The 23,535-nt window shown below is 34.2% G+C and overlaps 4 protein-coding genes across 4 annotated transcripts in view; 3 read left to right on the top strand and 1 right to left on the bottom strand.

The window, feature by feature from the left end:
- The first annotated feature begins 109 nt into the window (after nt 1-109).
- LOC132718845 (uncharacterized) lies at nt 110-2,279 on the top strand. Its single transcript, XM_060702583.1, has 2 exons — nt 110-984; nt 2,167-2,279. The coding sequence occupies exons 1-2, from the start codon at nt 300-302 to the stop codon at nt 2,277-2,279; spliced, it is 798 nt and encodes a 265-aa protein (XP_060558566.1). The 5' UTR covers nt 110-299.
- A 203-nt stretch (nt 2,280-2,482) lies between these two features.
- Nucleotides 2,483-7,112, top strand: LOC132718862 (uncharacterized). Its single transcript, XM_060702600.1, has 3 exons — nt 2,483-2,607; nt 4,502-4,565; nt 5,151-7,112. The coding sequence occupies exons 1-3, from the start codon at nt 2,527-2,529 to the stop codon at nt 5,462-5,464; spliced, it is 459 nt and encodes a 152-aa protein (XP_060558583.1). The 5' UTR covers nt 2,483-2,526; the 3' UTR covers nt 5,465-7,112.
- LOC132718843 (uncharacterized) lies at nt 5,668-22,331 on the bottom strand. The gene is made up of 3 exons (XM_060702582.1): nt 22,282-22,331; nt 18,300-18,693; nt 5,668-5,931 (listed from the first exon to the last, which is right to left on the bottom strand). The coding sequence occupies exons 1-3, from the start codon at nt 22,329-22,331 to the stop codon at nt 5,668-5,670; spliced, it is 708 nt and encodes a 235-aa protein (XP_060558565.1).
- LOC132718860 (uncharacterized) overlaps nt 14,154-23,535 on the top strand; it is a 49,618-nt gene continuing 40,236 nt past the window's right edge. Inside the window, exon 1 of the mRNA XM_060702599.1 lies at nt 14,154-14,467. The gene's annotated coding sequence lies outside the window, so the exon portion shown is untranslated. The remainder of the gene's footprint in view (nt 14,468-23,535) is intronic.

Raw genomic sequence — 23,535 nt, 5'->3', positions numbered from 1 at the left:
CAAGCTGATCTTATCTCAGAAATCTGGCAAAAGCTAGACACGTTTTCTTGCTTTTTTTTCTTCTTTTTTTTTGTTGTTCTTTTTTAGCTTTTTGATTGATCTAATTGATATTTGAGAACAATTTTGTCACGCAATTAGACAAATACGTTTTTAAATAATGCACACGCAACGTAATATTATCTGAAATAAACTTATTTGATAGTTATAATAATGCATTGTGTCTTCTTCATTTCAGGACTTTAAAGAGTAGCTAGTGCATGTAAAACACTTAAATTACAGGATAACATTTGTTTCAACAAATGGATGAAATAAGCGATTTAGAAGATGTTCCTGAAGTTGAGCTGGGAGATATACAGTTGTCACTTAGGCAAGAGGCTGAGAACAGGGTTGTTGAAGATGATGGCTACACGTTGTTCGGCTGTCTTGCATTAAATATAACAAATCTGTTGTTACGGATACCAGCTCGAAACAAAAACAAAACTACTCAAGGAACTAAAACTATTGAAGAGTATACCAAACCAGATGTTATTAAGAAAGGTGCTGTTGATCTTCTATCAAAACACAAGAAGCAGTTCAAGTCGGTATTGACAATACTTGTCGACGATAATACACCAGAAGCATTACCAAATAGTCAATCCGAAAGCAAAGAAAGTGAGGCTCATATGGAAACATTTTACCAAAGGGTTATCGAAGATTGTAAAAGTGATGAAAAATATAAACCTTATGCAAAGTTATGTATCTATGCAGCAGCAACTTGTATAAACACACCTATATACATCGCTAGTGTAAATGAGGCAGGGGAAATGCAATGGACTTACTTCAAACCATTATTCAAATTCGAAGGTCAACCGGAAGCTGTAATAAACTACGTGACTATGTTCATATCTTCTGACAATACTTTCCATGGAATAGAATCACACGATCAGTCTGCATTAGTACCAGTAGCAAGAGGTCTAGTGGGGATGTATATGTCGTTTTTAGAAGGTAGATTTCAATTACAACAGCATAGCTCTAACATGAACAGTATATAACATTTAATTTTTGCATCCAGTTACATATATGCATTAAAAGGGACAACTTTGGCAATGAGCACACATCTCTACAACTTGCTATTTTATTAATTTCGCTGTGTAACTGCATTCATTGTGTCGAGACCGCTTGCGCTGAGCTCGACTTAATAGTATAGTTGGGTGTATGTGCGTCCGGTCTATATTTTGCTCATTCTTTGAAGGTTGGTACAAATGTTCACCATGATGGGGCGGTATGTCACCCGCAAAACCCGCTCAAAGATCAAGGTCGCACTGGCCGGCTCGGCCCAAAACCCGTGTCTGGAGCGTAATTTCTACATGCGTTGCGAGATTTTAATATAACAAGGGACAAATATTCTCCATAGTGAGCGAAAAAATGCAGGTGTCTGTGGCGAAGGTCAATGTCTTACTTCAGGGTCAAAGGTCATATAACAATTGAAAACATTCATATATGAGTATAATTTCTATATATAGTGATGGATTTTACTATAACTACTTAGCACAAATATTCTCCATGGTGAGTTGAGTTATCTTGGGCAAAATGAAGGTTAAGATCACATAAGGTCAAAGTTCAAATGAAAATATCAAACTTTGGTTGTCAGCACTGTATCTTGCTTATGCGTTGAAGTATTAAGCTAAGTGGGTCAAATAAGACAAACATGATCAACAAGGAAGGGCGGCGTTCAATGAATGCAACCCCCAACGACCCAGCAACCCCAAAAAGACCCGCAACCTCCAAACGACTCTGCTTGCGATGACCTGAACATAGTTGTAAAAATGGCTGTTCAGTGTTTGCGTGTGCATGCATACATCCAAAAATATTTCCATGCCATTACTTCTTTGTGCATTGAGGAATTTTCAAATAACATGAATCGAGGTTTTTTAGACACAACTGTCCATCATGCAATGTTAAGATTTTTCCTCGGGTATAAAGAGGATGTGTTGCACACTACTCACCTATGTATACAGCTTTCATGATCTGGAGCTTATAGGTTCAGGTTTGAATTATGATGAGCAGACATGTCTTGTAATAAATACATATTAAAGTTTTGATATTTAATTACCACTGTATGGCATTCCTTTCTTATGATCCTTTTATAAAGACGTCCAAATAAAATTATCTAAATGCTTATTCCAGACACACCAGAAACCAGCATTGAGGTTCCAGACGAGCTTAGGAATTTACCAATAGCTTCTAAATATAGGCTATGTTACAATCTCAACAACGACATGGTTTTAAGATGTTGGTAAGGTATAAACTTGCTTATTCTTAACAGTTTTTAATTATTATTGATTACGCAATATTCCATTTTTATAATTGGGCAATTACGCTTATAGTTTAATCCATTAGTATTAAAATGATTCCTATCAGAATTCAGAAGACTTAAAACATTTAGTTCTAAAGTAAAATTATCAGTTCAATAAATATACTTTCACCTTATACTTCAGTGAACTGCTAAGGAATAAACGTCTTTTAACCGAAAATGATTACCGCAGGATGACAGCACATAGAGCCCCGAGACTTGAATTTGCCATGTTTGTCACAAACTCACCAGATGCGTTTGACATTGTGTGCCAGGTAACATCTATAATAGCTTATATCAAACGTGTCTTTGCGTTATTTAGCTGGCCTGTGGCGAGCTGTATGCCAGTTCAGTCACAAGTTTCATTACCCAATTCTATTGTGAAAAAAAACTTCATAATAAGAGAAAATTTATTCGACTGCAGTGCGAGTTTGCTAATAATTTTTTGAATTATTTCAAGCTATCATTCCATACTCTAACACCGGCCTTCTGTGCACGTTCGTTAACAATTATCATCAATAGCCATGAGGGTCCAGAAAACATAACAACACCGAGATGATATCAATTTTCACAATAACGCCGGTCTGAACATCAGCTCTTGTGTGTATAAGTATCTTGGAAAAGAAGATAGACAGAGAGCTATGAAAACAAACACATAATATTTAACGATGACAATAGCAAACAGCTTAAAAAACGACTATTGTGAAACGTTTCGTTTGTTAAAAGAAAAAAAAATATTCCGAAAGCAGAACACTCCCAGAAATTTGCATCTTAATTATGGTTAAAGTTACATTACATTAAAAACAAAAGATGACTGTTTATGTTTATTTTATTTTGCTTACAATTTTTATTTCTAGATAACTACATACGTAGCAGAATGATAAATAAAACAAATCGATTTTACTTTCTTTGTTTAACGTCTGTCGGGCCGTATGTCACATAACGTATATGTCACACCTGTGCCATATTGAATATGCCGAAAATGTGCCATATTTGGGTTGATTGAATTTTTCTATGTTCAATGCTCACCAAAACGTATTTGTCACCTACCAAAAGTGCACATAAAAATGAAAATACCAACGTATACGTCACATGTGTTGTTCATTTACTTAAATAAGCCCGTTTAACACAAAACTGTTTGCTTACAAACATTGATTTAAAAATTCACAATCCGAGCTATATTTGTTTTTTCAACAACATGCATGACAAGTTGGAAATTGCTGATTCTGACAAAGTGAAGGGTAATAACTCTGACATAAATGCGGGAAATCGACAAGCGAAACTTTATACCCTGACTAATATTCACGTAAAGTTTCATGACCCTAGCCCAAATACTGTTTGGACTACATGCGACACAAATATAAATTGCAAATGTGTACTAAGTGAAGGACACTAACTCTGGCATTACTGTGGAAATCGACAAGCTAGACCTCGTGTGGACAATTATATTCATGTTATGTTTCATGACCATGCCCCTAGGTCAAATACTGTTGAAGCTAAATGATTCACAAGTTGACAATTTCCGATTTGACTAAGGGCAGTAACTATGACATGAGTGCCCGAATCGACTAGCGAAACTCCAGGTGCACAATTACATAATGCTGACCAACATTCATGTAAAATTTCATGACCCTGACTAAATTATTTATGGAGCAACACTCAAGAAAGTTGAAAGTTTAAATCCCCCCACCCCTCAGAATGGGGGCATACAAAGTCGATATTTTATCTTCAAGTCAATAAATATTAAAGTCCAAAATATTTTGCATATATTTTCGTCCAAGCCAGTCACTGTGTATTGATACAGTAATCATCTTACTGGTAAAATAATAAGCAAGCGGTGTGGATTTAAACAAATATATAGCTGTACGATGACGATGATGATGTATCATTGATGATGATAATGTTGTTATTGTTGTTGTTGATGATGATGCTGATGATGATAATGATGATGAAGTAGATAGGTTAAAATGACGATGATAATGTATGTTGACTGTGTAAAATTTGTGACGTATACGGTCAGGCATTTACTACTAAATTGCAGAAACGTATGGCACATAAAACAACTGTGATTAATTCGGTCGAATATGTCCCACACGTGCGACATATACGTTTCGTGACATATACGGTCCGACATATGTCTACCTGTAATTGGAAGCTCTGTTTATACAGGTGCTGCTCATACGCCGCGAGAGGACTATTCTCAAGGAATATCTGAATAACTGGAACATCTTTGGTAAGTTTTAAAACATGCTTTGTCTGTAATAGGGAAACTATACATTTCAAAGTCAACTTAAATCGTTGTGCAGCAATATTTGCTGATACATTAACTTTCACTTTATAATTCACATATTGATAACATAGATGAAATCATTCTGAAATTATATTACTATAAACTGTGAAGAATGTTTTAAATAAGGTGGATTCTTTGTTATTTTCAGTAAACGAAACGTTAGAATATATATCAAATGTTAAATGTTCATAATAATAATATATTGTGTGTATGGGAAAGTACAGAGAACTAGTATAGTCCAATGAGTTATTAATTAAGTTGTTAAAATTATCACCATTTGTATGAATTTATTTATTTTACCACTATTAGTCTCGCTGATATTTCACTTAAGTTCAAATAATGCCTGTATGCTTTTTAGGATATTTGAATTATTCTTAGAATGGGACTCGTTTCATCTGCGTATATCACAAAATGTGAATGTATTTCAACGTATATCATGTTCTTGTTGGTTTTTTTTTTGGCAATTAATATACCGGTTATCAATCTCTTTCCTAAGCTAACGTGAATAACAGAAGTTCTTCATTACAGTCCGATCATGTGACTTCCTTGCAAAGGTTGATGCATTGATGGAGCTGGATATTGCAATTTATGAGAGAAATATCGCTGTATCAGCTTTTGTGAATTCTTGCATAGCCGGAGGACAAGAGTTGGATGAAAGAAGAAGGAGAATAACAACAACAGTGATTGCAAGCTCTTCAGTCGGCATTGTATCTGGAGGTATGGTCATTGCAGGGATCATACTTGCCCCATTTAGCTTTGGTGCATCGTTAGGTCTTAGTTATCGCAGGAGGGGCCATTGGCGTAGGTTCCGGGGTTGCAGCAGGGACTGCAAGGACGGTTGAAGCTGTAATCAGAACTCTAAACTGAATGACATCAAGGCGGAACAAGAAGAAATTAAATCAAAGGAACAAAGAGTAGCTTCAGCGCTTCAAAAAGTTGAAGAATATTTTAGAACAGAGATTGCAAATTCTAGCACGACGGACACCGAAGGTCCTGGATCAAGCATACGAGGTTTGCTTGCTATTGGTTCAGCTCTCCGAGCTGGTCATAGTATAGCAGGTATAGCTCTTGCAGCCGTTAGGTTAGGGACAACAGCCGCAGCTGTAACGGCATCTGTTCTTGGACCTTTATCTTTGGTATTTGATGTTGCATTTCTGGCAGAAGCAGCGCATAATAAACACACAGGTGATAAAACAAATGCTGGAGAAATGTTGCATGACATGGCTGAAACAGTTGATGTAAAGTGCAAAATATTTAACAGTATGCTCCGTGGAAATTGTGACGAACACAGACGATTATTTGAGTGGGCCTGAAACAATAGGTACATGATGTTAATAAAATAAAAGTATTAAAGAAAGGCACATACTGTTTAGGCATAATATTCTTCTGATCAAGTGTGTGTTGTTTTGTTACTATGTGTTTGCGTCTGCTTATATGCATATTAATTTTTCGCTGAGAGTAAAGGCAATTCAAACACTTTTAACATCAGAATCTTTATATAAAATATTTTAAGGCAAAAGGTAATTGTATTGATATATCGGAGTAGTTCTTTGTTTGTTTAAACTATTTGTGGGTCGTCTATAATAAAGTACATTAGAAATACAGTAAATAATATTATTTTATTTCAAAAAATTACTTTCGGGATATCACAGTAAAGTAAATTACGAAAACTGTACTGAATAAAAAATGGCAATTCTTTGGAACTATCAAGTGTTTATTAACATGTCATACTAACTTGTCTGACAAAATTAACTTTACTGAATCTGCTATTAAGGCCACTTCTGAATGCTATGCCGTCAAGTCAAGATTTTGTAAATGTAAATATTCGTCAAATATGATAGAATCTAACTAGACACTACGTTGCATTACATAAATTAAATATGTATTATTTAGAATTCGTTTCTATCTAATCATACCGGCATTCGCCATTTATAATTTATTTTTTGTGTTATTGAAAAGGTGTATTTTTTACTTTTGTTTACGTCACGTCAGTTTTATTTTCATTGTTCAGGAAAGATTACATTATTTCGTTGAAATGATTTAATCATATAATGGCATTGAAACGAAAGAGCATTTGTTTTGAAATGTGTGATTAAAAGAAACTGTTTACATGATCTAACATTAACTGTTGATTTTTTCTAGTGAGCACACATGTTACTGTGCACTTTCATTGAGCATAGAACAAACAAAAACACTTAATTGACTTATGATTATTATAAAAAATAAAGCACATTTAGAAAATAGAGTATTGTCTTCTGCATGAATATACGTTTACGATTATATACTTTCATGTAAAATATGTTTGGCGAAAATATGCAGAAAAGAATCAAGTCACAGGAACAGGCTCAGTTCATACGTGCTTTGTTATTGAGCAATGGTGTTTTGCATTGTTTTTCTGTCATTTCTCTATGTATTGTTTTAAAATTTAAGTTTTAATGTTTCATTATACATGTATTTTATTTTATTACATATATATTATATGAGAAGAAAAGCAAAAAACAATAGTTAACGGACTGAGACGTTTTGTGTCGCCTTGAAAAAGGGCGACATATAGAGGGTACTTTTGTCGGCGTCGTTGTCCGCGTCGGCGTCCCCTTAAGCTTGTCCGGAGCATAAAACAGTCATAATAAGTCGGATTGACTTCAAACTTGGTATGCATGCTTCTTATAATGACCTAAAGGGAAGTGCACAAGTACCGGTACTCTGCACTTCTTAAATTTTGAGTTATTGCCCTTTGTTAATTTTCATACTTTAATTTTTGTCCGGGCCATTTCTCTTTAAGTATATAAGCTATGGACTTGAAACCTCACAGGGTGATAGATCTCATGAAAAAAGTGCACTGCACAAGAACCGGTACTCTGCATTTCTTATTTTTTTACTTATTGCCCTTTGTTCATTTTCATACTTTATTTTTTTCCGGGCCATTTCTCCTAAAGTATAAAAGCTATGGACATGAAACTTCATAGGATGATAGATCTTATTAAGAAGTACAGTGCATAAGAACCAGTATTCTGCATTTTTTATTGTTTTAGTTTTTGCCCTTTGTTAATTTTCATACTTTATTTTTGCCCAGGCCATTTCTCCTAAAGTATCAAAGCTATGGACAAGAAACTTCATAGAATGATAGATCTCATTAAGAAGAAGTACAGTGCATATGAACTGGTACTCTGCATTTCTTATTTTTGAGTTATTGCCCTTTGTTATTTTTCGTACTTTTTGTCCAGGCCATTTCTCCAAAAGTATAAAAGCTATGGTCATTAAACTTCATAGAATGATAGATCTCATTAAGAAAAAGTGCAGTGTACAAGAACCGGTACTCAGCGCTTCTTATTTTTTAGTTATTACACTTTATTAATTTTCATACTTTATTTTTGTCCAGACCATATCTCATAAATTATAAAAGCTATGGACTAAAGGATGATAGATGTTATTGATTAGAATTGCAGTGCACAGAAGCTGTTGCTCTGCACTTTTTATTTTTTGAGTTATTGTCCTTTCTTAATTTTCATATTTCATTTTTGTCCTGGCCATCTCTCCTAAACTATATTGTTCACAAGGCGACACATCCGACTCGCGGAGTTCTAGTTGATGGATGGAACGGCTTCTTTACAACAATATTCCGTGGTGATGGAAATGTGATCTATGTGCCCTATGAAGAGTATCATGAGTGGCTTAATTTTTCTTGGAATAATGTCCGATAACTTAAAATAATGTGAATAAAAGTGAAATTAATTAGATACAAATAAGCATGAAAAATAAAGTACCTTTGGAATTTTTCTCATAAAAAAAAACAGCATTTATGACTGACAAATACACAAGTTCATGCGTTTTAGGGTGATTAAAAAACACCTGTGTGCTCTGAATGACAAACCAAGGGTTTGTTTTTGTCCCTGACACATATGAGCAACAAAATAAATGAAATGAGCACTTTATATACCCCTGACTAATATTTTGAACCATTCTTTGATGAAACATTTAGTTTATCACGATTGTCATATTTTTTAATTATACCTTATCTTTGTGGTTCTTATAGATTATATAAAAATGAGGATGAAGACTTCCATTAATGACGTTTCTTATACGACTTTTTATGTACCAATTTATAACTAAACAATATAAACAGCAAAAATGAAAGACAAAAATGCTATGTAGGCCTTGTAAGCATATTTCATGTTTTTGTGTGGCATATAGCGATTCATCTGTGTGTTTATAAGCGTGCATGCATGTGGCGTGTGTGTGTGTGTGTGTGTGTGTTGGTGCGTGTGTGCGTGCGTGCGTGTGAGCGTGTGTGCGTGTGTGCGTGTGTGTGTTACATGGATTATATAGTAAATTAAAAAAAATCTTCTATTAAAATACCACAAGTGGAAATAAGTCAAACAAAGAAGGGGTATTTCTTTTAAAAGACGATTGTTATATAAAAAATTTGAATAAAAAGGAGTTGATAATAGTTAAATTAATGCGAGTAGCACTTGTAGTTACAATAAGTGAAATAGCTTTTACCATGTGGAACATTGCCTAAATGGCGATAACATAATTGTTTTTATTTGATTTAGGAGTTTATTCTTCAAAACGACGACAAGAATTTTATACTTGGTGGCGATTTTAATACATCGCATTTCATACTTGGTGGCGATTTTAATACATCGTATTTTATACTTGGTGGCGATTTTAATACATTGCATCAACATAATTTAGGTTTCCAGCTTTACTGGTGGATGGAGACCTCAGGTGCATGTCTGTCACGAACGGGAACATAAGTAACTATTAATAGAAGAAAGTATTATAGACAAAGAAAAGAAACAATAAGGAGGAAAAATACTAACAACTATAAACAACGAACAAAACAATGAAAATAAATTGCATAAAGAAATTATGTAAAAAATTCAAGAACTTAAACAAATTTCGATTTTGAGAGCACGTGCTATTCACATTGAACAAAATAAAAAAGTAAAAACTTTTATATAATTTTTCCCAAAAACATGGTGTAAAAAGGTCGTACACAAGTCAAAAGTAAAAAAAAAATATCACAGAAGCAAAAGAAATATTTAAAGAAGAATATCATTTTTAAATACTTGTACAAATGCAGACACCCACATAATTTAAACATAAACGTCTTTAATACAAAATTAAATTAACATTTTATACAATGGGTCAAAATTATTTACACTGATATTTCAAGTATTATTGCAAATAACGATCGTTTCTCAGACCCTTTTACCATAAAAAGGTGTATTCGATACAGATGTCCTTTATCATCATCATTAATTTTTTATCGTTTGTGAAGAAATTTTAACCAATAACATAGAAAAAGATTTTAAAAATGCAATCTTCCTAAATGATGGTTCAGTTAAGTATTCCGAAAAAAACATGTTTAATATGCGATTACAGAATTAAGTAAAACTTCCGGTTTAAATCTAATTTTAAAACATCTTCAGTATTACGAGTTGGGTCTTTTAAGAATACTAAACTTTATTGTAAGATAGAGAAATCAAGTGGACATCTGATTCAGCCAAAAACATTAGGCATTTATTTTCGTAAGATAACAGTAAAGATACAAGCATTAATTTAGAAACCGAAGTTAAAGATTTTTTCAATTGCTTAAAGCAATGGCAACCACAGACAGTTTTAATATTCCGACGGGAAAAGAAATGGTGATAAAAAGTTTGGATTGCAAATTTAATATGACTCCTTTTTCAAGTATGAGCAATCCATCCCATAGAAAAATGGGAAAAAAAACTAATTGAAAGCATTTTTCATTTTTTGTTAAAATCATACGTTAAACTTCAATAATAGTGAGATGAAAATGACTTTTTTCTTTATGAAGTAAAAGCAAGCATGTGAACAGGTAAAATTAGGGTTCTTGGAAACTTTTCTAAGACAAAATAAAACAATAAAGAAGTGGTCTTATCTTTCAATGTTTTCTTTTAATAATTTATAATTCGTTCATGAATGACGGTTTTCGTCTTGGTTTCATATTCAGCATGATCGTAATAAAAGCAAAGAGAACGTTAAAGACATTATATGGAATAACTAAATTTCGATCATTAAAAGTGACAATCACTTAGTTTATTACTATAAGACGTGGCACGATAAATGCATACTTTATATAAAATAAAAAAAAAAGAATCCCTAAAGAAGGTCCAACACGGCACAATTGAAAATGTTGCAGGCTTGGTTTGATTGAGCCTGTTCATGGACGGTACTGTCAAGTGCAAACTACCGTCCACGCCCCCTAGCACCGGCTCAAGCAGAATTCAACATTTAACATGAACTGGTACAATTTTGAATTTTGAAACATCCGCAGATGTGTTAATACCGCGGTTATCAATGTGACATGTAAGTGCCATTCCATGAAAAGCGGAATATGGTCCCCAAGTAAAAAAATGTGTGTCACCTGAACGAGAAAACAATGGGGGAAACTAAATAAAATGGAATTTTGAAAGGGGATCACCGGTTATTAATCCAGCATATGACAGATAAAAAGAACAAAGATGAGAAATTCTAGTACAACGTACAGCGGAGGTCCCGGAAATAAGTAATCGTGGTTTTCTTTCAGTTCAGATCTGAGATTTTTCTCAACTCAGAAACTTGGTCTTTCTTCGAGTAAAAATTTCTGAGATAACAAACACTTCAATTAAATATTTCTTAATGTTTTGATGAGCTTTTTTTCTTGAAATGTGCATGCTAAGTTTCATCTCTTACCAAGTTATTCTATGATAATTTATCGAAGATTCTGTATTTACCATACAAAACTATTCAAAGTACTGATGCATGCTTAATCAATATTGCACGGAACAAGAGTTTTTGAGGCAAATTACAGTTGAAAATTCAGATTTAAAAACCATTGAATAAACAGTTAAAGAATTAACGATTTTATATAACAGTATTTAATATACACTATAACATTTCATCTTTATACAACAAGTTACTTACCACTTAACGTTTAAATTCATTTGGACAATATCAGGTTAAATTTGCGGCAAGGACTAACTTTGTCACTGGTGTCTTAGGCATCTTAAGTGGAAAAAATACATACATGTATATGCACGAATATTGATGATATAAGCATGGGATTTCTACCTTATGATTTTTTATCAAATCATTTGTTTTGTATATAAAGTTTTTATAAACACATTTAAAATGTCGGTATTACGTTCGTTTTTTTGTATAAAAAGACGTGGCAGCATTCATGTTTTTAATTGCTCGCCAAATTGTATGTTTTATATTAGCAAATCAACTAATCTAAACAGGTTATTCATATTTCAATATTTTCAATAAAGCGTCGATATTCGTGTCGCTATAATTCAAATTTTGTATTTGTGCCTTACACGAACTATAACACGGATAACTATTAATAGAAATAGGTTTTGCTATATGTATAATTGTTGATAACACTCAAACGTTATTTTTTTTGTTTAGTTTTGGGTTTTACGTCACGTCGACACAGTATAGGTCATATCAAGACGTTCCAGCTTTACTAGTGGAGGAAGACCTCAGGTGCCTTTCCGTGCATTATTTCAGGCACGAACGGGCACCTGAGTAAAACCACCGACGTTCCGTAAGCTAGCTGTATAGCTTCCTCACATGAAAGAATCCAAGGTCCCTGTCGGGATTCGAACCCAAAGCGGTGAAGGGCAAGTGATTTGAAGTCAACGACCTTAACCACTCGGCCACGGTTATTTTTAGTATTTTATTTAATTAGTAATTAATATAATTTTTTATATCTGAAAAAAGGCATTTAGGGCAAAACATATTAGAACAAGAACAATATACGAACTCCCTGAAGAACAGACAAAACGGCAAAATCAAAAATATTTCAGACCCGGTGTAAATGATCCTGTTTGTAAATGTAAGCTACTGTCCACGTCCCGGGCACCAGCTTAATATAACATTCATACTAACCGCTGTTTTTATGTGACACGTTCGTGCCATTTCTGGAAAAGCGACGTATGGTTCCCAAATAAAAGAATGAGTGTGTGCCATAAACGAGAAATCAATGGGCGAAACTGTATACAAAAAATCTGTAGATTTAATAAATACTAATTAAAATAAAAAGCAATATAGCGTGAGATTCATTAAACTTAATTAAATTAAAAAATAATGGAGCCACCCAACAAGAAAAGATGATCAAACGGAGGAAATTAAAAATGTCACAAACATAACAATAATATCATTCTTGTAGATTTAAGGATACGAAATATAACACCTCTAATTGAATGTACGTGGCGACTTTTTACAGCCTCCATAACAAAGCTGATGTGACAATGATATAGAAAAAAGAAACTTTGTTATCACGAGACAATTAGTGATTCAGTTATAATTTTTGTAGAACGTGATATGTGATCTAGATCTAAACGTAGAAATACACTTTACTTTATTTGCAATGCGCTTACATACGGGTTTAAGGTTGTATACGTGCTTGTATAAGAAATGATATCGGTCTCAGCGGTGCTTATCGGCTATTTAACACCGGTATTGAGTTTTGGTGCGTAGGAATTGACCTTGAATGAACAAAGAAAACTAGTTTAAATCAAATTGAAAATGAAACTGTCATTGGAAACAATGTAAATATACCTATTTTGTTTAGCCCCTTTCAGGAATGAAAGTAGAAAGTAGTAGAATATAGAACATGGACATGATACAAATTAAATTAATCTAAGCATGGGAAAACGCCGTATAACGAAATGAATTGAAATGTAAGGTGGCTGATTTGTGTCATGTCTTATTTTCGCCTCGAGGTAACCTGAAAAAAATTATGACAAAGTAACCATTTTGTCGTGTTTTCTTGCTTTCGCCTTGCGTCCCGCGTTGTTTCCGTGAGCAAAAAAATTTACAAATTTTACACTCATTGCTTAGTACTGGTTTCTTCCAGGAACGTCACGATATGGCCAGTTATGTGTTGACGTGCCGTTAAAATCCAAACAAAATCTTCCAGGAACGTAAACGAGCGTGGTTTAATAAGCTTCTTTCAACACAATCGAACTAAAATAAAGTAGTATAATCCTAAACAAATTGTAATACGTAATGAAAACAAACAATGATATTTCTACTTTCTATTGTTAGTAAATTTAATAAATTTTGATGTAGTCGAAATCGTTTTCATACAGGTTAACCTGTCATATAGTTTGTTCATTATCTACTCGTATTCTGCAAATAAGTCCCAACCTAAACAAGGGAATAAAAAGGGTCCCATGGAAATGAACGAATAAAAAAATCATCCGACAATGATGTTGTGTTTTGTAAAAGCAGCTATATAGTTATTTTTTCTTTAAATCATGATACACATCAAATTCTATATTTCTCCTTGTTTACATATTCAACACGAAACTCGGCTGTAGCGAATTCGTCGATACTTTTGTTCGCTATATCGTGGTTTCGTATAACAATTACAACACACAACCATTATTTAGCAAACATTTACTCCATAACGAACACAATAAGTAATTTTTTCTCGATGTATCGTATATCTGCATTAATAAACATTCAGGATGATTATCGTCAGAGTATTATGCGCATCAAAAAATAGACATCCGTTTGCGTTATCTTTAAAGAGATACACTTGTTTTTCATTTCACGGCCTGTCTATAATATATGTGGATTATGCATAAAATTAACATAAATTTGCGCTAGTACGGTCGCATGTTTTGCAAACATATACTTCTACAAAACAGAGGATTGTAAATAACGACAATTATCACATCAGATCGTTTTAAATAAAGTATCCTGATTTTCTTTAAATTCAGAAATCATATTATTTTAAATATACGGAAGTGTAAATGCTTCGAAACAAATGGCACAAAATTAAACGTTTAAAGGGCACAAATAACAAACAGAATATTAATGAGGTAAGATAAGTTAAATCTATCAGTAGAGATTTTTAAATTTACACATTGCATGTTATATAACTAAAGTACAATTTTCGAATTTTATTGATTGAGACAGAATTGCATATCTTATATGAAAAAAAAACGCATTATTTTTTAATGCATAATAGCTTATGCTGTTATAAGGAAGTCTTGTTTATTTGCTATCTTTTATACAATCGCAATAATCTTATAACATTATTAAAACTGTTTTTCAATTCACACTATATTGTAAATTTTTTATTAGCCAAATATCTGAACAATCTTTTCATTTGTTAGCTTTATGTAATAAGGCTAATTTAAGTAGTTTAGTATTTTTTATGAAAGTTAAACTGCTACTTTGTTGACATTTTTCTACTGTTATGAAAAAAGGTCAAAATTATCTTTCAAATGGTTATAAGCATCTAAATTGCTCTAAGACTTTTATTCAACATTATAAGAATACTCATGTTTGCATTTTCTACAGAAGTAAATATTATTTTGTTTCTGAGGTATAATGTGCATTTAAAAGAGATTCATATCGACAAAGAGGTGGACTAAACTTTCTTAAACTTTTCACGATTGCAAAAACACTTTAAGAAAACTAAATGGGAGTCACAATTAAATCATCAGTGTTGACCAAGTTTAAAGTTTTGGTTACATCTTAGATATGTGATTAATATACCAAATGGTACTTGTGACTTTTTCGTAAAGACTAACTGTTAAAATTATCTAGCTGCTATTTGGTGTTGCTGTTGCAGGAGAATGACTGGCTTTGATGTTATTCAATATGATAAAGGGTTTGGCAAATAAATTATAATCAAGGCAGGTCAGCACCGCCTGAGTTTTATGCAAAAATTGAATTATTCTCAGTTTTAAAACAAGCAAGTAGTGGTTTAGTTAACACTTTTTTTCTTTGCATCTTTTGTTATCCCAAATCCATATATGTTAACTCTGAGGAAGAGTCAACACAACAAACGTCTCTGATCATTATGAACACCCAAAACAAACACATCATTCATTGACCATTTATAAAAAAAAAACCTTACATACGAGGATTGATCAAAGAGTTAACGACCTGAATTACTTCCGGTAGTAAAAGAAACCAACTTATGGTCTTTTTTTAATATAATCGCCCTCTACATCATTGCACTTTGCCCACCTGTGCTCCAACTAGTTTAACCCTTCAAAATAGAACTCTTTATTTTGCTTCCTCAAAGAACTCATTGACCGCCTCCATGACATTTTCATTGCTTTCAAAATGTCTTCAACGAAGCTCGGTATTCAGTTCCGGAAACAGGTAGAAGTCAGAAGGGGCCAAATCCGGAGAATACGGGGGATGGGGGAGAATTTCAAAGCCACAGACTCAGTTGCAGCAGGCATCGCAATTTGGGATGTGTTAGCTGGCACATTGTCGTACAGTAGCAGAACGCCTTGAGTCAGTTTGCCCCTCCTTTTACGCACAATTTCTTGACGCAAACGTCTCATTTCGTCTGCAACATCTTACCTGCTGATAGTACCCTCTTGAATTTTTTCGAAGGGGATGAGCCAGGGTGCTTCCACTGCATGCTCTGTTTTTTGTATTCTGGATCAAAGTGATGGACCAACGTTTCATCCTGAGCTACGATCCGGTAGATAAAATCAAGTTCATCCTCGTAGCGAGACAAAATATATTTTCAAAAGCCACGCCTGATCCGTTTCTGGTCGTCAGTCAACTTTGTATGGGGACCCATCTAGCGGAAACCTTTGACATGCCATAGACATCAGTCAGAATTGCCTGAACTAAACAGAAGCTTAAACACGCTTCCCTAGCAATGCTTCGCAGGTCTCGCATTCTGTTGCACATGGCCAGATCGTGCACAGCTTCGGCAGTTTCATCGTTGGTGGCCTCTTTTGGCCGCCGAGGTCGCTCATCATCTCCAATGCTCTGCCTGTCCCACTTTAGGTCACCAACCAATTTTTTTTCACAGTGCTATTTGAAGGGGACTCCTTCCCAATTGTAAACATGAAATATTCATGGATTTCCTTGGGGGACATCCCTGTCTTACATAGGTACTTAATGACGGCTCTGATTTCAATTGTCTCCATTTGGTCTAAATGACACACCACTCTACTGATCAAAGTGTGTTTTATGTCACTCAATCTGTGTAAAACCGCGTGTAACTCACAGGTTCTCGTCCAGACTTGGTGCCCATATAAAAAAATTGAAGTTAAAAAAAATTGAAGTTAAAAAAAAAAAAAAAAAACGAAAACAACTATTTTGGTTTGAGTGTAAGAAAAAAAAATAGATTTTTTTCCTAAATACCATTACTACTCTTTACACATCGTGCATTTAGAAAATTGTTAACATTCTTCTTCTACCTTACATACAATCTTAAATAACCTACATTTAAACTCGGGCACTCCAACTTGTTAAAAGTTTGCAAAACAACAGTGATTATCGGCCATTTTATCGAAAACGAAAACAATCGGCCATTTTATCGAAAACGCAAGTACAAAACATACACCGTATTGTTCCGCTGTTCTGGTTTCCTACGACTACGTTCGCTAGTAACCAATAAATTGATAGTTACCGTTGTCTACTGTTCTGCGAACGTAGTCGTAGGAAACCAGGAGAGCGGAACAGTACGATGTACGATGTAGGTTTTGTACTTTTTGACGTTTTTGACAAAATGGCCGACCATCAACGGAATTTTGCAAGATTTTAACAAATTGAAGTGTCCGAGTTTAAATGTAAGTTATTTTAGATTGTATGTAAGGTAGAAGCAGAATGTTAACAATTTTCTAAATGTATGACGTGTAAAGAGTAGCAAAATAGCTTGTTTTGTTACAGAACTGGATATTGTGGTTGTTCCACAGCGTGTCCTAGTAAAGCTCCATAGCGTTACGGCGACTAGGTGACCTTTTCGTAGTAATGGTATAAAGGAAAAAAAATTCAGATTTTTTTTCATATACTCAACCCAGAATAGTTGTTTTGGTGCTTTTTTTTTTTTTTTAACTTCAATTTTTTTATATGTGCACCAAGACTGGACGAGCCCCTGTGGTGTAACTCAGTCAGTAATCTTCAATAAGATATCGGTATCGACGTATTTTGAGTAAATGTCAGTGTAGTTGCTAGAAGTATTTCGGGCCGAGAACTTTTTGATCATACCTCGTACGTCACTTATACGTAAAAATAATATATATCATTCTGGGAAGCCCAAGCTCTAAACATATTACGATCAAATAGGACAGAAAACTTGCCAAAAAATAACGAACACAAAATTGTTTTAAAACATTAAGATACGGTATAAACCACAACAATTCTACCAAAAAATATCAACTTAACAGCATCGAATCAACATCATAAAACAACCAAGACTCAGACAGAAAATATAAACAGATATCCTCAAAATCAAAGCATCAACTATGAAAATATTGGCAAGACAAAATCACTCAATATAACTTAGCCAATATATACCAAATATAGCAACCAAAAAAAACTTAACTCAACAATTAACCACATTATTTAAAATACAACCTATGAACCCAGATGATTTTAAAGCACCACAATTAAATTCAACCAAATTCAACAAAGCCGCAAAAATATTCTCTTCACTGAAACGAGAAACGCAACACACTCCAATTTCACCCTTAAATTAGTATAATTTACAACATTTTTTATCTTAACGATCTGACATTTACATGTCTAGAGAGTTTATACAAACTACAGGTAGCAACAGATTTAAAAATAGCTGTACATTGAAATATGATATTATTGCTACATGTGATATCGCTTTAGGGTTTAAAAAACAAACAAATCAACAGATAAAACCGTGTTATCATTCTGACATACTGCTTGACCTATATTACATTTTGGACTTGTTGTACTACCTAGACTTGCGGCACAATTTGGGCTTGTTTTACTTCTTAGACTTGTTGCATTATTTGGACTTGTCGCACAAGCCAGACTTGCTGCACAATTTGGATCTGTTGCACCACCTAGACTTGTTGCACAATTTGGACTTGTTGCACCACCTAGACTTGTTGCACAATTTGGACTTGTTGCACCACCTAGACTTGTTGCACAATTTGGACTTGTTGCACGACCTAGACTTGTTGCACAATTTGGACTTGTTGCACGACCTAGACTTGTTGCACAATTTGGACTTGTTGCACGACCTAGACTTGTTGCACAATTTGGACTTGTTGCACGACCTAGACTTGTTGCACAAATTGGACTTGCTCCACTACCAAGATTTGATGCACAATTTTAGTAAACTTTTTGCTCAATTTTAACTTGTTGTACTAGCTTGACTTGTTGCATAATTTGGACTTGTTGCACTACCTAGACTTGTTGCACAATTTTGACTTGCTTATCTATCTAGACTTGTTGCCAAATTTGGACTTGTTGCACTACCAAGATTTGATGCACAATTTTACTAAACTTTTTGCTCAATTTTAACTTGTTGTGCTTGAATTGTTGCATAATTTGGACTTTTTGCACTACCTAGACTTGTTGCACAATATTAACTTGCTGATCTACCTAGACTTGTTGCCAAATTTGGACTTGTTGCACTACCAAGATTTTTTGCACACATTGGACGTGTTGCACTACCTAGACCCGCAGAACAATTTTGACTTGCTGATCTACTTAGACGTGCTACACAATTTGGACTTGTTGTACTACCAATATTTGATGCACAATTTGACTAGACATTTTGCTAAATTTTGACTTTTACTAGCTAGACTTGTTGCATAATTTGGACTTGTTGTACTACCTAGACTTGTTGCACAATTTCTAACTTGCTTAATATCATAGACTTGTTGCCAAATTTGGACTTGTTGCACTACTTAGGCTTGCTGTACACTCTTGACTTGTGTTACTACTACGTAGACAACTGCTGAATTGTGACGTGTCGCACTACTGAGAATTTCTGTTCAATTTGCACTTATTGCACTTCCTGTTGCACAATTTGACTTGCTGATCTACATCGATTTGTTACATAATTTGGACTTGTTGCACTACCTTGACCTGTTGCACACTTTAAACTTGTTGCACTACCTAGACTTACTGCACACTTTAAACTTGTTGCACTACCTAGACTTGTTGCACAATTTGGACTTGTAACACTACCTAGACTTTGGCATAAATTGAACTTATTGCACAAGCTAGACTTGCTGCTCAATTTGGACTTTTTGCACTACTAAGGCTTGCTGCACAATCTTAAGACGTGTCACTACGTAGACTAGCTGCTCAATTTTGACGTGTTGCACTTCTCCGAATTGTTGTTCAATTATGACTTTTTGCACTTCCTGTTGCATAATTTGGCATTGCTGATCTACTTTGATTTGTTTCACTATTTGGACTTATTGCGCAACGTAGACTTGCTGCATAATTTGGACATGTTTCACTGCCTAGACTTGCTGCACAATTTGTACTTGTAGCACTGCATAGACTTGTTGCACAATTTGGACTTGTTGCACTGTCTAGACTTGTTGTTCAATTTTGACTTGCTGATCTATCTAGACTTGTTGCACAATTAGGACTTGTTGCACTACCTAGACTTGCTTCACAATTTGAACAAGTTGCACTACCTAGACTTCTTTCAAAATTTGGACATGTTGCACTACCCAGACTTGTTGCATAATTTGGACTTGTTGCACTACCTAGACTTGTTGCACAATGTGGACTTGTAACACTACCTAGACTTTGGCACAAATCGGACTTATTGCACAACCTAAACTTGCTGCTCAATTTGGACTTATTGCACTACTTAGGCTTGCTGCACAATCTTAACTTGTGTCACAATGAAGACTAGCTGCTCAATTTTGACGTGTTGCACTACTAAGAATTGCTGTTCAATTATGCCTTGTTGCTCTTCCTGTTGAATATTTTGGGCTTGCTGATCTACTTTGATTTGTTTAACGATTTGGACTTATTGCACAACATAGACTTGCTGCATAATTTGGACTTGTTGCACTGCCTAGACTTGCTGCACAATTTGGACTTGTTGCACTGCCCAGACTTTCTGCACAATTTGGACTTGTTGCACTGCATAGATTTGTTGCACAATTAGGACTTGTTGCATTGCCTATACTTGTTGTTCAATTTTGACTTGCTGATCTTTTAAGACTTGTTGCACAATAAGGACTTGTTGCACTACCTAGACTTGTCGCATAATTTGGCTTTGTTGCAATGCCTAGACTTGTTGCACAATTTTGTCTTGTTGCACTACCTAGACTTGTTGAATAATTTGGACTTGTTGCACTACCTAGACTTGTTGCACAATTAAGACTTGTTGCACTATATAGACTTTTTGCACAATTTGGACTTGTTGCACAACCTAAACTTGCTGCTCAATTTGGACTTGTTGCATTACGTGGGCTTGCTGTGCAATTTTGACATGTGTCACTATGTAGACTAGCTGCTCAAATATGATGTGTTGCACTACTAAGAATTGCTGTTAAATTTGGACTTGATGCACTTCCTGTTTCACAATTTGGACTTGCTGATCTACCTTAATTTGTTGCACAATTTTGACTTATCGCACAACGGAGACTTGCTGCACAATTTTGACTTGTTTCACCACCTAGACATGCTGCATAAATTGGACTTGTTGCACTATCAAGAATTGTTGCACAATTTTGACTTGCTGAACTACCTAGATTTGTTGCACAATTTGGACTTGTTTCACTTAGCAGACTTGCTGCTTTGGACTTAGAACACTACCTAGACTTGCTGCTCAATTTTGACTTGAGATAGTTCAGGTCTTGATGTAAATCATTGACTTGCTGTTGTATTAATGTTAGCTTTCTTATGCACGTGACGTCTATGAGTCCACTTTTTTAATCCAGGTATATAATTTATATGTATATTTATATATTTATAAATGAAATATTGACTACTATTGGTGAAAATAATGCATATTTGCATTTTCCGAATTTGCTCTATATTTCTTAATTTGCTCCGAAATTATTATCACCATTTCATCAAAATAATAGAGTTATTTGTAAATCATTTTACTCGTGGGAGTATTTACGTAGCTGCCTCAGATATAAGAAACAATAATAATACTGTAGTCTATGACACAGATAAAAACATACAAAAACACTTTAAGATAATGGAAGTACTGCTTTCATTTTTTTATAGGAATTTATTTTTTAATCAACAAAGCTAGGTTTATCTTGTAAAGTGTAAGTCGCCATGTATATGTATATCAATCTTGTACATCCATAAGAGCAAAACAGAAATAAAATATTATGCAAACTTTAATTTAATATTACTTAAGATTCTTTCATTTAACTTTATATTCACGGCTTCCATTACTTTGATATCTCGCTTATATAATCTTATATGTTATGCAACAGCATATATTATACAACAGTAAAATTATGGGTCATGGGTCAACTCCAAAATTAACGGTGCTAGGATATTGACGCTCCATGAACAGTCTAATAACAACAATCGAAATAAGCAGAAAAATTAAAAAGTGAGTCCAAAATGTCTCCATTGAATAGACTAATAAATATTGTGTCTATAAAAAGCCCTCAATATAAATTAAATATTACGATTATCGTATATCCACCTTTTAGAAAACATAAATGCGGTAATAATTAAAGAAATGGGGTCATTTGTCCAACAACATCTCATAATAATTTTTGCTTTGGGAATATTTGGATATAACTTAACAGCAGACCATTTGTTTTTTAAAGGTCATTCCAAATTTCCTTGAAATGAACGAGTGTTGTTCGAAAACTAATGTCATTGTCCTGTGTTTTCCTAAGTATTTGCAGCATTTTAAATTTCTCTGGCCCTCAAAATACTCCTCACCTACCTGAACACACCGTTTGAGTCGCTCAGTCCAACTTTGAAAGCAGACTTCATACTCTTAAATGTGGACACTCATTAAGTACTAATAAAAGCAGACCCGAGGGCATTTCTAGACCAGTCTTGTATCTCTTTCCAGACAGTTGGAATTTGAGTTTTGGAAACAAGAAAAAGTTATAAGGGGCCAAGCCTTTTTTGTTACATTTGGGATACATTTTGAGAACCTTTTTTTTGCATTTGCGACACGGGTTCTCTTTTGTATGTCTGTCAGCAAATGAGGTATCCATCTTGCAATCTTTTTCGAAGTTGAAGATGTTTATTTAAAATACCATGGACTCGTGCTAAAGACAAGTTTGTCAACCGTGCTAAATCCCCACAGTGTATCGGGCATTTTTGTTCAGCATATTCCAGATTTTTTCTATGTTGCTTTTCGTCATTGTTGTTACAGGACGACCTGGGCGATTAGCATCTTTGACTTGCAGCTGACCGGTTTAAAATTTAGCAACCTACCTACAAATAGATCTGTGAGACATTTCACCCACCCAATTAATGTCTCACACCAAACGGCTTTATGCCGAGTAATGCCCGACCTTTTATATAAGCCCTAATTTCAAGCAAATCTTTAGTTCTTCTTCCAGTCATTTCATGTATAGTGTAATGAAAACGCTATAAAGCAATGTACACTGTATCAATGGCAGTGAAATTGTGAACAAAAATTTCACCTGTGTAATGCTTCAGTGATTATTCTATCGGTCCGAAGAGGTTTATAGTACATAGCAAACGTTATTCACGAGATTATGCACAAATGAAATTATTTTTTGAATAGATCACATTTAAGAAATATTTTTAAAATCACAGATTACCCAAAGAAGTCTCATTCGTCACGCAATTGAACAGAAATGACGCAGAAAATCAACAATTTTTCCCAGATAATGTCTATTGCCACTTTCTCCAATTCATCAAATAACTGTTGCTCCAAAAGTTAGATTTACGAAATATATAAAAGTTCCCGGTACGCGTGGAATTCTTTTCTAGTAAGTATCATAGTCTGACATTAATTTGTCAAAGTCCCGTTTGACTTTTTATAGGGGATTGGCTTGAGAGAACAGGTGTTTTAATACTGTATAAACTGTGAAAATTGTTATCTTCAATAAACATACTTTAAAGGATATTTGTCACAATTGTCGTAAATCAACATTATCAAATGTTACCCATTCGGACTGGATTTAATAATTCAGACGAATTTTATTGATAAAATATT

This window comes from Ruditapes philippinarum, unplaced genomic scaffold (genome assembly GCF_026571515.1).
Source record: "Ruditapes philippinarum isolate M1 unplaced genomic scaffold, ASM2657151v2 ctg1271_1_1_1_1, whole genome shotgun sequence".
Taxonomy (NCBI): Eukaryota; Metazoa; Mollusca; class Bivalvia; order Venerida; family Veneridae; genus Ruditapes; species Ruditapes philippinarum.
The sequence above is the reverse complement of the archived record's forward strand: the minus strand, read 5'-3'. Positions and strand labels throughout refer to the sequence as shown.

Excerpts from the sequence above, each read along its gene's own strand:
- LOC132718845 (XM_060702583.1), top strand. The coding sequence starts at position 300 with ATGGATGAAATAAGCGATTTAGAAGATGTTCCTGAAGTTGAGCTGGGA. Across the intron at positions 985-2,166 it reads GTATATGTCGTTTTTAGAAG|ACACACCAGAAACCAGCATT; the intron begins GTAGATTTCAAT and ends TGCTTATTCCAG.
- LOC132718862 (XM_060702600.1), top strand. The coding sequence starts at position 2,527 with ATGACAGCACATAGAGCCCCGAGACTTGAATTTGCCATGTTTGTCACA. Across the intron at positions 2,608-4,501 it reads CGTTTGACATTGTGTGCCAG|GTGCTGCTCATACGCCGCGA; the intron begins GTAACATCTATA and ends CTGTTTATACAG. Across the intron at positions 4,566-5,150 it reads GAATAACTGGAACATCTTTG|TCCGATCATGTGACTTCCTT; the intron begins GTAAGTTTTAAA and ends TCTTCATTACAG.
- LOC132718843 (XM_060702582.1), bottom strand. The coding sequence starts at position 22,331 with ATGAAGTCTGCTTTCAAAGTTGGACTGAGCGACTCAAACGGTGTGTTC. Across the intron at positions 18,694-22,281 it reads GACTCAAACGGTGTGTTCAG|TGGAGCAAGTCCAATTTGTG; the intron begins GTAGGTGAGGAG and ends AAATCTTGGTAG. Across the intron at positions 5,932-18,299 it reads AATGTAATATAGGTCAAGCA|GCCCACTCAAATAATCGTCT; the intron begins GTATGTCAGAAT and ends CTATTGTTTCAG.